Source organism: Pelophylax lessonae, assembly GCF_965119305.1.
Source record: "Pelophylax lessonae genome assembly, chromosome: 3".
NCBI lineage: Eukaryota > Metazoa > Chordata > Amphibia > Anura > Ranidae > Pelophylax > Pelophylax lessonae.
This window is the reverse complement of record NC_138770.1, coordinates 370,035,343-370,048,106: the sequence shown is the minus strand read 5'-3', so window position 1 is coordinate 370,048,106 and position 12,764 is coordinate 370,035,343. Positions and strand designations below refer to the sequence as shown.

The 12,764-nt window shown below is 42.1% G+C and overlaps 1 protein-coding gene across 1 annotated transcript in view; it reads right to left on the bottom strand.

Annotated features, from left to right (window-relative positions):
- Positions 1 to 9,639, bottom strand: part of ANKRD6 (ankyrin repeat domain 6) — a 133,540-nt gene extending 123,901 nt beyond the window's left edge. Inside the window, exon 1 of the mRNA XM_082249432.1 lies at positions 9,374 to 9,639. Within this exon, the coding sequence (XP_082105558.1) occupies positions 9,374 to 9,493 (120 nt within the window). The 5' untranslated portion in view covers positions 9,494 to 9,639. The remainder of the gene's footprint in view (positions 1 to 9,373) is intronic.
- Between the last annotated feature and the right edge of the window lie 3,125 nt (positions 9,640 to 12,764).

The window sequence follows — 12,764 nt, the reverse complement described above, 5'->3', positions numbered from 1 at the left end:
GCAGGGATGACGCGCCTGCACCGGAAGTGACGAGCAGGGCATTCTGGGACTCCGACGTCACCGAAGAGGACACCGAAGAGAACGCTCCGGCTTTAGTTGCCCACACCTGAGATGGCAGCGCTGGACAAGACATTTTCAAGGTAAGTATTTCTTCTAAAAGGTAAGTGAAACAGGGGACAGTTCAGAGGCTATCGTTGCTTGAATGCACTAGCCCTGACTGTCCTAGGGGTATTTTTAGGTAAAAAAAAATTTTTCAGGGTGGAACTCAGCTTTAAGGATTTAGAGAAGATCTGTAAAAAAAGAGTGGACCAAAATCCCTTATGAGATGTGTGCAAACCTGGTAACCAACTACAAGAAATGTCTTACCTCTGTGCTTCCCAACAAGGGTTTGTCCACCGATTCCCAAGTCATGTTTTGCTTGGGGATCAAATACCTTTTTTACTCACTGAACTGCAAATCAATTTATAACATTTGTATTATGAGTTTTTTCTTGATTGTTGGTTAATATTCTGTCTATCATTCAAAATACACCCATGATAAACATTATGGACCCTTCATTTCTTTGTAAGCTGGCAAACAAAATCTGCAGTGGATCAAATAATTATTTTCCCCACTGTAGTTATTTTAGTGGCTCCTATCTTTAAACATACCCTTATTTTCCCGAAGCCCAGAGCTTTTATTTAAAGCGGAATTTACCCAAAAGAATATAATATATTGCAGCTTACAAACTCTTAAATGTGGTGGCTGCATTGGTTTTTCTTTAATAGTTTTTTTCCCCTGTTTTCACCTGGTGATCTGGCCAGTAACATACCTTCGGTATTAGAATGCCTACATTGTGGCTGAATGAGCATGGAGAGCACCTTTGGACAGCAGCATTGTTAGTTTGCAGGAATGAGAATGTTAGATGAACTAGCAGATATAGATACACTAACACATTAGGGCCAAACTCCAGCTTACACTTTTTAAGCAGCTACAGCAGCATTTTTCTTTTTTGGATAACGGCAGGGCTGGCACAAGACATTGCGCTGCCTGGGTCCAAGAATGTAATGCTGCCCCCCCCCCCCCAAAAAAAAAAAAAATCATGCCCACCAAAAGGCCCCACGTCCATTATTTTATATCATGATAATTAAAACTAAAATTAAATTTATCAGAAAGTCAGATTTACATGCAACAGCACCCCACTTCACATAAGGAGTCCCCCCTTAACATCAGAAGCTCCATACTTAGCATCAGGAGCCCCCTATCTAACATCAAGAGTGTCCTTTTACACCAGAAGTCTCCCCCCCCTTTACATTAGGAGTCCCCCTTTATGTCAGCAGTCCCTACTTACATCAGAAGTCTACATTTATGTCAGAATCCCTCTTTACATAAGAAGTCTCCCCCCTCACTTTATGAGTTCTCCCGTGGCTTTGGTTCTTCTACCCCCTATGTGCATGCCTGTGTCCTCCTCCTCCATGCGAGTGTGCAGGTCCGGCCCCAGAACACACACAGGCTGGTGAGGTTAACAAACAGCCTTCTGGCCCCAGCCTCCATCACCACCAGTGGCTGCTCGATAGCCTGCAAACGTTTGCACCCAAAACTATCTTTTCCACACAGAGAGCTGAGGAGCCCGCTCAGCTACTGGCACCTTCCTGCCATTGGCTGGGATGGGACAGAGGGCATGCACAACCTGGGGGTATGGGACATCAGAGCGGCCCAGGGGGAATTTGGCACCCTGCCCCCCCCCCCTAGGGTGCCAACATTTCCAAAATGCTATTCAGGGACAATTTTGCAAGGACGGAAGGGGGGGAAATGTAGTCTCAGGGTTGATCAGTGGCGGGGGTGATTTGGTGGTCAAATGGCTGGTGTTAATACTTAAATCATCCCGACACTATGCTTGATATAGTGTCAGGATGATCAAACCACATTATTTCTATTACTACATTGTAATATATAATAAAATAGTTCAACTCACCATAATGCAGAATTAGTGGGAACTCTGAGCTTGTCACTTGCCACCAGATGCAGCTTGTCACTTGTCACGTCGCCTGCCACCAGATGGAGCGTGTCACTTGCCACGTCGCCTGCCACCAAATGGAGCATGTCACTTGCTACGTCACCTTCCACCTGATGCAGCTTGCAATGTCACCTGCCACTAGATGCAGCTTGCCACGTCGCCTTCCACCTGCTGCAGCTTGTCACTTGCCATGTCGCCTGCCACTAGATGCAGCTTGTCACTTGCCACGTCACTTTCTACGTGATGCAGCTTGTCACTTTCAACGTTGCCTGACACCAGATGCAGCTTGTCACTTGCATCGTCGCCTTCCACCTGATGCAGCTTGTCACTTGCCACTTCACCTGCCTTCGGATGCAGCTCGTCACTTGCCATGTCACCTGCCTTCAGATGCAGCTTGTCACTTGCCACGTCACCTGCCTTCGGATGCAGCTTGTCACTTGCCACATCACCTGCCTTTGGATGCAGCTTGTCACTTGCCATGTCACCTGCCTTTGGATGCAGCTTGTCACTTGCCATGTCACCTGCCTTTGGAGGCAGCTTGTCACTTGCCATGTCACCTGCCTTCGGAGGCAGCTCGTCACTTGCCACGTCACCTGCCTTCGGATGCAGCTTGTCACCTCCCTTCGGATGCAGCTTGTCACTTGCCATGTCACCTGCCTTCGGATGCAGCTTGTCACTTGCCATGTCACCTGCCTTCGGATGCAGCTTGTCATCTGCCATGTCACCTGCCTTCAGATGCAGCTTGTCACTTGCCACTATCATGTGCCACCAGAGAGAGGGCAGGGAGAGAAAGAGAGAGAAGAGGCAGAGAAAGAGGGGGGGGGGGGCGGCTTTCTGTCTGCTGCTTAATTTTCCCGCCTTTACATCCCAGATGCAGTACACACTGGCAGAGAGAGAGAGGGGCAGCATGTGTGGGACAAGCTCAGGGACGCAATAGGGAGCAGTGTGCGGATGATGGATGCCCTCCTTCTAGGACAGCCTGCAGCAAGTCAACTGTCACCCTCTGCCCGCACAGTAACAATCGGGTCCGGATGGAGCGACAGCGGCCATTAGAGGACTTCTGTCCTTGTCCACCACCTGACCTATCACAGAGGCAAAGGAAGTTCTCCAAAACGCTGTTGGCTCTGTGCTACAGGTGGTGGGCGGGTCGGGAGAGAGAAGAAGTCTGCAGCTTCAGTCGCAGCTGAGAAGCCGAAGTTCCCCAAACCCTGCAACTCCCAGCACACACGCCGATGCCTCTCCTTCGCTGCTCTACATACCGCCTGTCTGTGCTTCTCTCTCCTCCGCTCCACATACATACCGCCCGTGCTTCTCTCTCCTCCGCTCCGCATACCGCCCCTGCTTCTCTTCCAGTCCGCCACTGATTTGCCGCCCCTATCGGAGTGCCGCCTGGGTCCAATGGACCCACCGGGACCCATGGTAGGGCCGGCCCTGGATAACGGTTTTACATAAATAAAAAAAAAATATGATCATTGTAAGTCACTTTCTCTCAACCCTCTAACTGCTAGGACAGCTTGTTCTGTTTAAAAACAACAACATACTGGCAGGATACCAGATACAAATAGAATAAAATAAAGCTTAAAAAAGAAAATGATAGCATCTGCAGTAAACTGCAATAAAATAAATGTTAACATGCCCTTTTGGGAGATACTAGCCAACATTAGTTAACAATGTAAATATCTTAGCCTTTGTTAGCAACAGGGCGGGGACAAGGGGTGGGCAGGAGGGACGGTTGTCCTGGGCACAATGGTTTATTGCAGGGATGGGGGGCGCCTTGACCCTAACCCTAAGGGAAGGGGGGGGGCGCAGTTTGGCCTCCTTGCCCTGGGCACTGGATGACCTTGTCCCGGCACTGGTTAGCAAGAATATAGTAGTGTAAAGGCCCATTCACACTATGTTGCACATTATGTGTTGTGTTAGGTTTGGCCAATCATTTGAATGGGCTGCTCAGCATTCCAAAAAAGATGCATGTAGCATTTTTGTTTGACCACACCACATTGCACAATAGTCTGTCAGCATGGTGCTGTGGAGTGCTATTTAGAATGAATCCCTTGAAGCTCCCTACCCCAATCTGTCTGATTATCTCCTACTCTGTCCACTTTTAGGCAATCCTTGAAAACCCTTTTCTTCACAGAAGTCTATTCTGCCTCCACCTAACAACTGTTATTTTCTCCTCTCCATCAGACCATCTCCCACAGTTATTACTTTTTGTATCACTTGACCCTCCCTTTTAGATTGTAAGCTCCAATAAGCAGGGCCCTCTTATTCCCCCTTTTTTGAATAGTATTGTAAGTGTACTGTCTGCCCTCGTGTTGTAAAGTATTGGCGCTATATAAATCCTGTATAATAGTTATATTAATATTAATAATTATTATTATTATTCAACTTTAGTCAGAGTTGCACAGTTTGTTTTTATCTATAGGCACCCCTTGTTCGCATGGGCAATTTTTTGGTAAGAGTGAACACCTTAAATAATGCATCTGCATTTCAAGATCCAACTTATTTTTAGACCTCTGTAAGAGTGTGTGTGTTTTCAAAGCAACATAAGGCAAATGACAAACTGCTAACTGTCACACTTCTTGATAGGTTGATTGTCAATTAACAGTGTAACATGAGTCACCTTGACAGCTGTGCTTTTAGCAGAAGTTCAATTACTTTACAGTTAAAATTTGTTATTTTGTAAATCTTTTTATTTTTAAACTGTGACAGCATTACCTATTCTGAGATTTAGCTTAAAATGGAGAGTTTTCCAAAGACTCGGTCCACTCACTGGAATACATTTTAGGACTTGACACTTTTATTCATCCAAACATCAAAGTAAAGACACAGTTTTCTTCCCTTGCAGGGGTTGTTTAACATAAGGGCTCATTCACATGGGCATAAAGGTTCAGTGCACTCATTCTAACAAAGGACCTAAAGGCATTCCAGCCTCCTGACTATTATGTTGCAGAGCCCTGTGTATTCCTCCTTAATTTGGCCAAACATTGATTGAAATTTGGCTTGCCAGTTCAGCAGGGATCGGACAAATTTGGAACAGCATCCTTGCTTGACAGTAGTCTAACGTTTATCAAAGTCTGTCAAAGGAACGTACCGTTAAACATTTCTGAATCAGCAGCTGCAGCTAAGCTGAAGCTACTAAGAAGAGAATGTGGGGTGGGGAGGATTCCTCCATTCAACCTACTGGCAAAACAAGAAAAAACCTGTGTACAGCCATGGAACATAGTTGCCCCAGTCTCAGCCTCTCAGTTGAACTGGTTCCTTCAGTCACCCCACTGCTGTCTGCTCATACACAGATTGCTACTTGCTAAGCTCAGACAAACCAGTCTGTTCGGACCCAGACTACCTCTGGGCTTTCACAATCTAAAACTGCCGGATGGTGGCCAGTCTATAGCTGGATAAACACTATCCAACATTTGTGGTTAGATTTCCTTCAGATTTACCTTTTCTATGTAGTGCAAGGGCCTGCCAGATTGCATACAAGTGTTGAGGTTTGACCTCATATTATATGGTTTTGGTAAGTCTAAAGGAAAAAGTCTTCAGAAAATCTTATAGTGTGTATGGCCCATATGTAGCTCAGACAGACCATTTTGTTTGCACACAGACTACCTATGGTCTTTCACAATCTTCAATTCTCAGAAGTCAGCAGGAGCTGGATGACTTTCAGAACATGTGTACCGCTGGCTGTTCAACAGAAGCCAGTCTAAAGCCTTGTACACACGATGGGAATATTGGGCGAATTATCGTCTTTTTTTATGCATGCTAGTCTCATATTGAAATTGAATGAGTTACCAGAGTTACACAAATTCTCATAAAACAGAATACAACTTCCCGTAATGATGTAATGTATGATGTATTGTATTGTTATATATTCTTACGTTTCCAAGCATGCACAGTCTTGGTCCCTCGATTTGTTACGGATGAATACTGTACTGATTAAACAAAAATCGTTTGCTCTATTATATTACGAGAAAAAATGTCATGCTTGTCCTTTTGAGTAATTTTGCATGAACTGGCATGATCGGCTCTTGAAAGCTGTGTTACTAATGATCAAATTATCAGGCAATCGATCTAAAAACTTTTTTTTTCATATGATTTTCTCATTGTGTACTAGGCCTAACAACTGGCTTCTGTCTAAGGCTCCTTTCACACATGCTATCCGTTTGTCCGTTTTCATCCATCCGTTGACAGATGAAAAAAGGACATCAATGCAACTTTATTGAAAAACAAATGTAAATGGATGATCATCCATTTACATCAGTTTACATCCGCATCCGTCATCATCAGTTTTTTTTAAACTGATCAAAGCTCTATTTTTCTTCCGTTAAAAAAATAGATCAGACCAAAAAAAAATTTAAACTGACAAACGGTCAGTTTTTCATCCGTTGTTTCATTGGTAGTGGATGTAAACAAAAACCGGATGGAAAACTGATGAATATTTCATCCATTTTGATGTGACTGAACTGATGAAATGAACGGTCTGTATGTGTGAAAGGGGCCTTACAGCCCTTCTAGAAAACCAGCATTTTGCACTGATCAGTGTATTCTGGAGAGGGGAGGAGTCTCACCTTTAGGATACAATGGTGCAGTGGGAGAGATGCCTGCAGCACACATTGTTGTATTGATATTGGGATCTGGCAGGTTGGAAAAAAAAAAAAAAAACTGAATATATACACCCAGCTTAGGGAGATACAGAAAGATCATCAGCCAGAGATTTCCAACACACTGGTAAATCTGTCCTTCAAAAATTAGAGTTGCTGGCACCTATCTCATCCTTGGCAAGTTGCACCTCCAAACAGCTAAATTTGCCCCTAAACATTGCATTGCATTGCATTGCATTGGCAAGTCAGGTTAGGGCTGGATAGAAATGTTTAACTGCTTGAATAATGTCTAAAAATGCCCAAATGGTGGAAGGTCTCAACTGAGCACCACTCATAAAAGACACTGGATGAAGCAATATTAGGGGCCATACCACAGGTTAATGCCTGAACCGAACCGTCCTCACAAATACAGTGGACAGCGTGGCTCTTTACCTTTAAATTGCTATGATTGGTAATAGACAGACCAATCACAGGGAGCACAGGTCTAAATATAGTGTTAACATATGTGTGCCTTACATACATATGTGCATTCCTTCCTCTTACAACAGAGGAAGATGAAGAAACAGGAACTAGAGAATAAATAACTCCTTAATTAGTTCCTGAGTACTGTACACATCAGGACAGGATAAGCTAAAATAAAGTAACTCTTTCACCCTTCCTCCTCTCCTATACTGTGAATCTCTATTATATTAAGCCAATTTACCTCCCTTATCCTGCACATCTGAACATTAACCTCCTCATCCTCCCTCTGTATGTGATCTGTAGATTACCCTATTCCCCACTCTGTGTATGTATGTGACCTGTAGGTTAAAAAAAATGTACAAAAAATGTTGATGCAAAAAAGATTAGATCACCATTTTCCTCCAAAAAGTGGTCTTTTTGGGGGGTGCTCATATTGTCCTGGAATATTGATTTTAAAGGAAAGTAATGGAAACATTTTTTTTCATGTATTCCTTTATACAGTAGAAAAAAAAACTGGTTACTAAATACTGTACCACCAAAAAAGTTCTATATGTCTCAAAACAATTCTATAAAATCATATTGCATCATCAAGCACTTGTCAGTCAAATATCACAGCACTGGAAACTGAAAAATGGCCTGGTAATAAAGGGGTTTTACAGGCTGGTACTTAGGTGGTTGAAGTGGACATAAACTTAAACAGTGAAGATCTGCTATGTTACAAAGAACATTTAGAAATGTTATTGTGCTTAAGCAGTGCCATAAAAAACACTTTTGTTTGGAATTACTCCAAAAACTGCAGCGTACTTCCTGGTAAATGAGGGCAGTCTGAAATCAAAGGAATTGCAGCCTCTGACTACTAGTCTTATGGGCCATACACACTATAAGATTTTCTGAAGACTTTTTCCTTTAGACTTACCAAAACCATATAATATGAGGTCAAACCTAAACACTTTCAATTTGTATGCAATCTGGCAGTCCCTTGCACTACAAAGAATAGAAAGGTAAATCTGAAGGAAATCTAACCACAAAAGTTGGATAGTGTGTATCCAGCTTAAGGGCTCGTTCACATGTATGTTGATACCATGCGCCTATGCGTCATTTATTCTGCATTTCTAAACCCTCATAGGCCTGTCAACGCCTACCATGAATGTTACAATGGTACAACACAGTGCTGTTTACACAGGAGCAGTAGCATTGTGTTGTGTCATGTTAGAAAATTAAGAAGCATGTTGCTTTCACGAGGTATTGATGCTTGTCAGCTGTCTCCATTGATTTCAATTATGATGCTCTATAACCACACCTTAACAGCACCTAGGGCTTTTATGGTGTGTTTGTGAAGCATTTATGAAGTGTTAGCTGAGCCTTGAAGAAGAGCCAGTGGAGGCTCCTATATCCCAGAATGCAATGGGAAATAGAGAACTAGAACAGAGCATCTCGAGTCACTTCCTGGTCGTACAGAGCAGCTATGTGGTAACACCATTTATTTCTGTGTGTGGGCAAAAGCATCAAGCTAGTCAGCAATACTGCCAGTGGCAGATAGGAGAAGAGTTATTGAGCATTACTGTCAGTGGCAAAGCGTTTTGTGTCAGAACGCGTTGGTATGGAAGAGAAAGAGTCAGCAAGTGTCATGACGGATGATATTAAAGTTTTAGAGCTCATAGAAGTGGTAGAACAGCACCTGGAACTATACAACCCAATTATCCCAAGCTATTGTGAAGCATACAAAATAAGCAGATCTGGCAACAATTAACCAAGTGGGTATTATCCTTAGACTTGGAAAAACTGTCCTCCAGGGAGCAGAAGAGAAATATAAAATTTATATAATTATTGTAATATATTTTATATAATTATTGTAATATATTCTAAATCAACATATCAAATTAGACCATTTCTTCCACATCACTTACCCTATAAGAACGACGCTTTCATGGACATTCTTGAACCGCTTTCAAGGCTTCAGAAAACTCAACAAAAAATAAACTATAAACACATCATACATTCCATAAGAGCATTATTGAGAATTTCTTTGTTGTTCATAATCAACACGTGTTAACGAGCCCTTAACAGATTTGGGGTAAGATTTGGAGAACACACTACTGTGCTATTCGCTGTTCTCTTTACATGTCATGTGAGGATTAGGGAAAGAGATCACCAGAGGTGATACTGGTGACAAGTCGTTTGCCCTCTCCCTTTTTTATTTTTTTTCACATTTTATACATTATAATTTTTTTTTTAAATTGTTTTAAAAAAATATATAAAGTGAAATCTCTATTTCTTAGGAAAAAATGTTTACAAAGGAAACACAGTTTCTGGTTACCTTGGTAACTGCTACCTTGGCACCCTTGTTGATAAGCTGCACAACATTATCCACTTGGCCTTTGTATGCAGCTACAAGCAGGCGTTCTGACAGTGCACCGACCACATCCTGCTGGCTCATGAATTGGAAGAGGGAAGTCCTCAAGACGAGTTCAGGATAACGATGTACTCATTTAAGGCCAATCTTTTCTGAGCAGTGTGAGTACTACATACTTGAGAGAGGAACGCCTAATAAATCATGTACTTCAGCTTTGGCATCTTGTGGATCTGAGGAAAAAGAAGAAAAAGCATACTTGAGTAAAACTTTAGAAACACTTAGTCCTCATAGACCATGGACAGTGCTCCATTCATTTTTTGTAAGTGATTGCCGATCGTATTATTTGATACTTATTTGCATGTCTCTGCTAATACAAAATCTGCTACTGCTGACTTGTTACTGACAGTGCATCATCTTTTAACATTCCTTAACCAATTAGTGAATCACTGCACTAAAACATACATTGTTTTATCAAGCGATGAGTCAGAATAGTTTAAAAAAAATAATTTCACATTGCCCATTCACATTGCCCAGGTTCCTTTAAAAGAACAAACCTACCACTTGCCAATACCTCCCTTGCTGCAGTCCCTCACCCCTCTGTTACACTGCTGCATTTATTGGGAAAAACCCTGTGTTTCCAAGTATTGGGAAGTTTGAAAACTTCTATGTTATTTCCCAGGATCATGCAAAACAGATCACCTTTTTTCCCCAAAAAGTGGTCTTTTTGGGGGGGGGGGGGTGCTCATACTGTCCAGGAATATTGATTTTAAAGGAAAGTAATGGAAAACTTTTTTTTCTCCATGTGTTCCTTTATACAGTAGAAAAAACAAAACAGTGGTTACTAAATACTGCATCACCAGAAAAGTTGTATAATGCCTCAAAACAATTACCATATTTTCCGGCGTATAAGACGACTGGGCGTATAAGCAGACCCGCCTAATTTTCAAGTTAAAACATAGGTTTTGGGCTATACTCACCGTATAAGACTACCCCCCTTCCGAAGCAAGGCAACACCATTGAAAAACATCAGATTTCTCATAGATGTCCAAGGTATCCTAGTACTGTAATACATGTAACCTCTCATAATATCTCCAAGGTACCCTAAGTATTACCAGTAGATGTAATCTCAAGGCGCTGGCTGTGTGGGAATCCTGTACCAGTATACCGTATGTACCGTAGCTTCAGCTACATACAGTATACTGCGCTGAGACAATCACAGTGAGCGATGTATTCTATTATTGAATGCAAAGCCTGCTCGGATTGGCAGAGTCAGAGAGGTGGGCTGATGTTACTCCGCCAATCCGAGCAGGCTTTGCATTCAATAATAGAATACATCGCTCTCCCTGATTGTCTCAGCGCGGTACACTGTATGTAGCCGAAGCTACGGTACATACGGTATACCGGTACAGGATTCCCACACAGCCAGTGTCTTGAGAGATTACATCTACCAGTAATACTTATACTTAGGTTAGCTTGGAGATATTATACTCGGCGTATAAGACGACCCCCCCATTTTTGGGGGAATTTTTTGAGGTTCAAAAGTAGTCTTATACGCCAGAAAATACAGTATATAAAATCATTTGGATAAAGTATTGCATTATCAAGCACTTGTCAGTCAAATATCATAGCACTGGAAACTGAAAAATGGCCTGGTAATAAAGGGGACACGTCATTTTAAAAGAACAAACCTACCACTTGCGAATATCGCCCTTGCTGCAGTCCCTCACCCCTCTGTTACTACATTGGATTTATTGGGAAAACCCCGTGTTTCCAAGTATGGAGAAGTATGAAAACTTCTACCTTATTTCCCAGGATCAGGCATGAGCAGCCAGTCACCAGATTATCACACAGAGTTTGGACTGAAAAAGAGAGATGGAAGAAAATGAGGGGAAAACAAGTTTTACTTAGGGGAAGTTTGTTCTTTCAAGACAACCTGTCACTTTGCCTATTTGAAAGTCTTTAAACAAAAAGGGTTAACAGCCCCAAACCTAACATTGAAGTTAACACTTTACATGAATCCATGGTGCAAACATATCATCATTACATAAAGCAGTGTTTTTCAATCTTTTTTTCAGTCAAGAAACCCTTTAAAAGTTATGGACAATCTCGAGGCACCCTTTAAAAATGATGGACAGTCTTGAGGCGTCCCATTCTAGAATATAAAAACGATTCTAATAGTTTTACATAATGCAGCAACATCCACACAGGTGGGCCACCCAACATTGGATGTGATTTATTCTTCCAAAGCAAATAGACTTTTGCAAACTGGTACTGACTAGTATTCTAATATTTCTCCATGAAAGAGGAAGGGGAGGGTCAAACAAGGATGCTCTATGCAGGTGACTGACATCCTCCTTATCAAGTGATGGTGTCATTGGTCATTAGGACACCGGCAGCTAGAAGGTTTTGATGGTACACAACGAAAACCTGTGACTTTGTGTAACTATAAGGCAGACTTCATCCACCTGCTAGCTTGCTTAAAATTTTTGGGCAATTTATAGGCATTTTGCCAAGGCAGCTCTGAAGAAACCTCAAGGCACCCTGGTTGAAAAAGACTGACATAGAGCATCTTTTCCAGCACTCCCCTGAAAAGCACCCACAGATTTAGTAGAATGCACCTTCACAGGAAAGGGTGGAACCCAATCTTTGAGACCATAAACTTGGATGATCTACCTAAGCAACCTAGAGATGTTAAAGGAAGGAGCTGGTGCACCCTTTCAGGGTCCATCTGGGATTAAAAAAAGGAATCTTCCTGAAAGAGTGGAGGAGAGCTAGACTCTCAGACACCAAACCACATCCAGACAATGAAAGGGTCCTTGCAAAATAATGCTTCCAGATTAGACACTTACCCCGCAGAGCTAATGTCTACAAGAAAGTCCATGTGGGAGAGATTAGAGAGTAGTATGTCTAATAGGTTACAATGCTGGTTTCTGAAGCACAGAAAGAACAAGAATTAGATCCCATAGAATCTCATGGCAATGGACGGGGTAGCTACATTAAAAAACATAGTTTAAATTCCTCTGCAAAATTCTGACTAGAAATATATCTCACAGTATCTCAAAAAAGTGAGTACACCCCTCACATTTCTGTACATCATTTTATTATATCTTTTCATGTGACAACCCTGAAGAAATTACACTTTGCTACAATGTAAAGTAGTGTACAGCTTGTATAACTTCTTTAACTCAACTTCTTTGGTCGACCATGGCAAGGCCTGTTCTGAGTGGAACCTGTACTGTTAAACCACTGTATGGTCTTGGCCACCATGTTGCAGCTCAGTTTATGGGTCTAGGCAATCTTCCTATAGCCTAGGGCCTAGGCCATCTTTTATGTAGAGCAACAATTATTTTTTTCA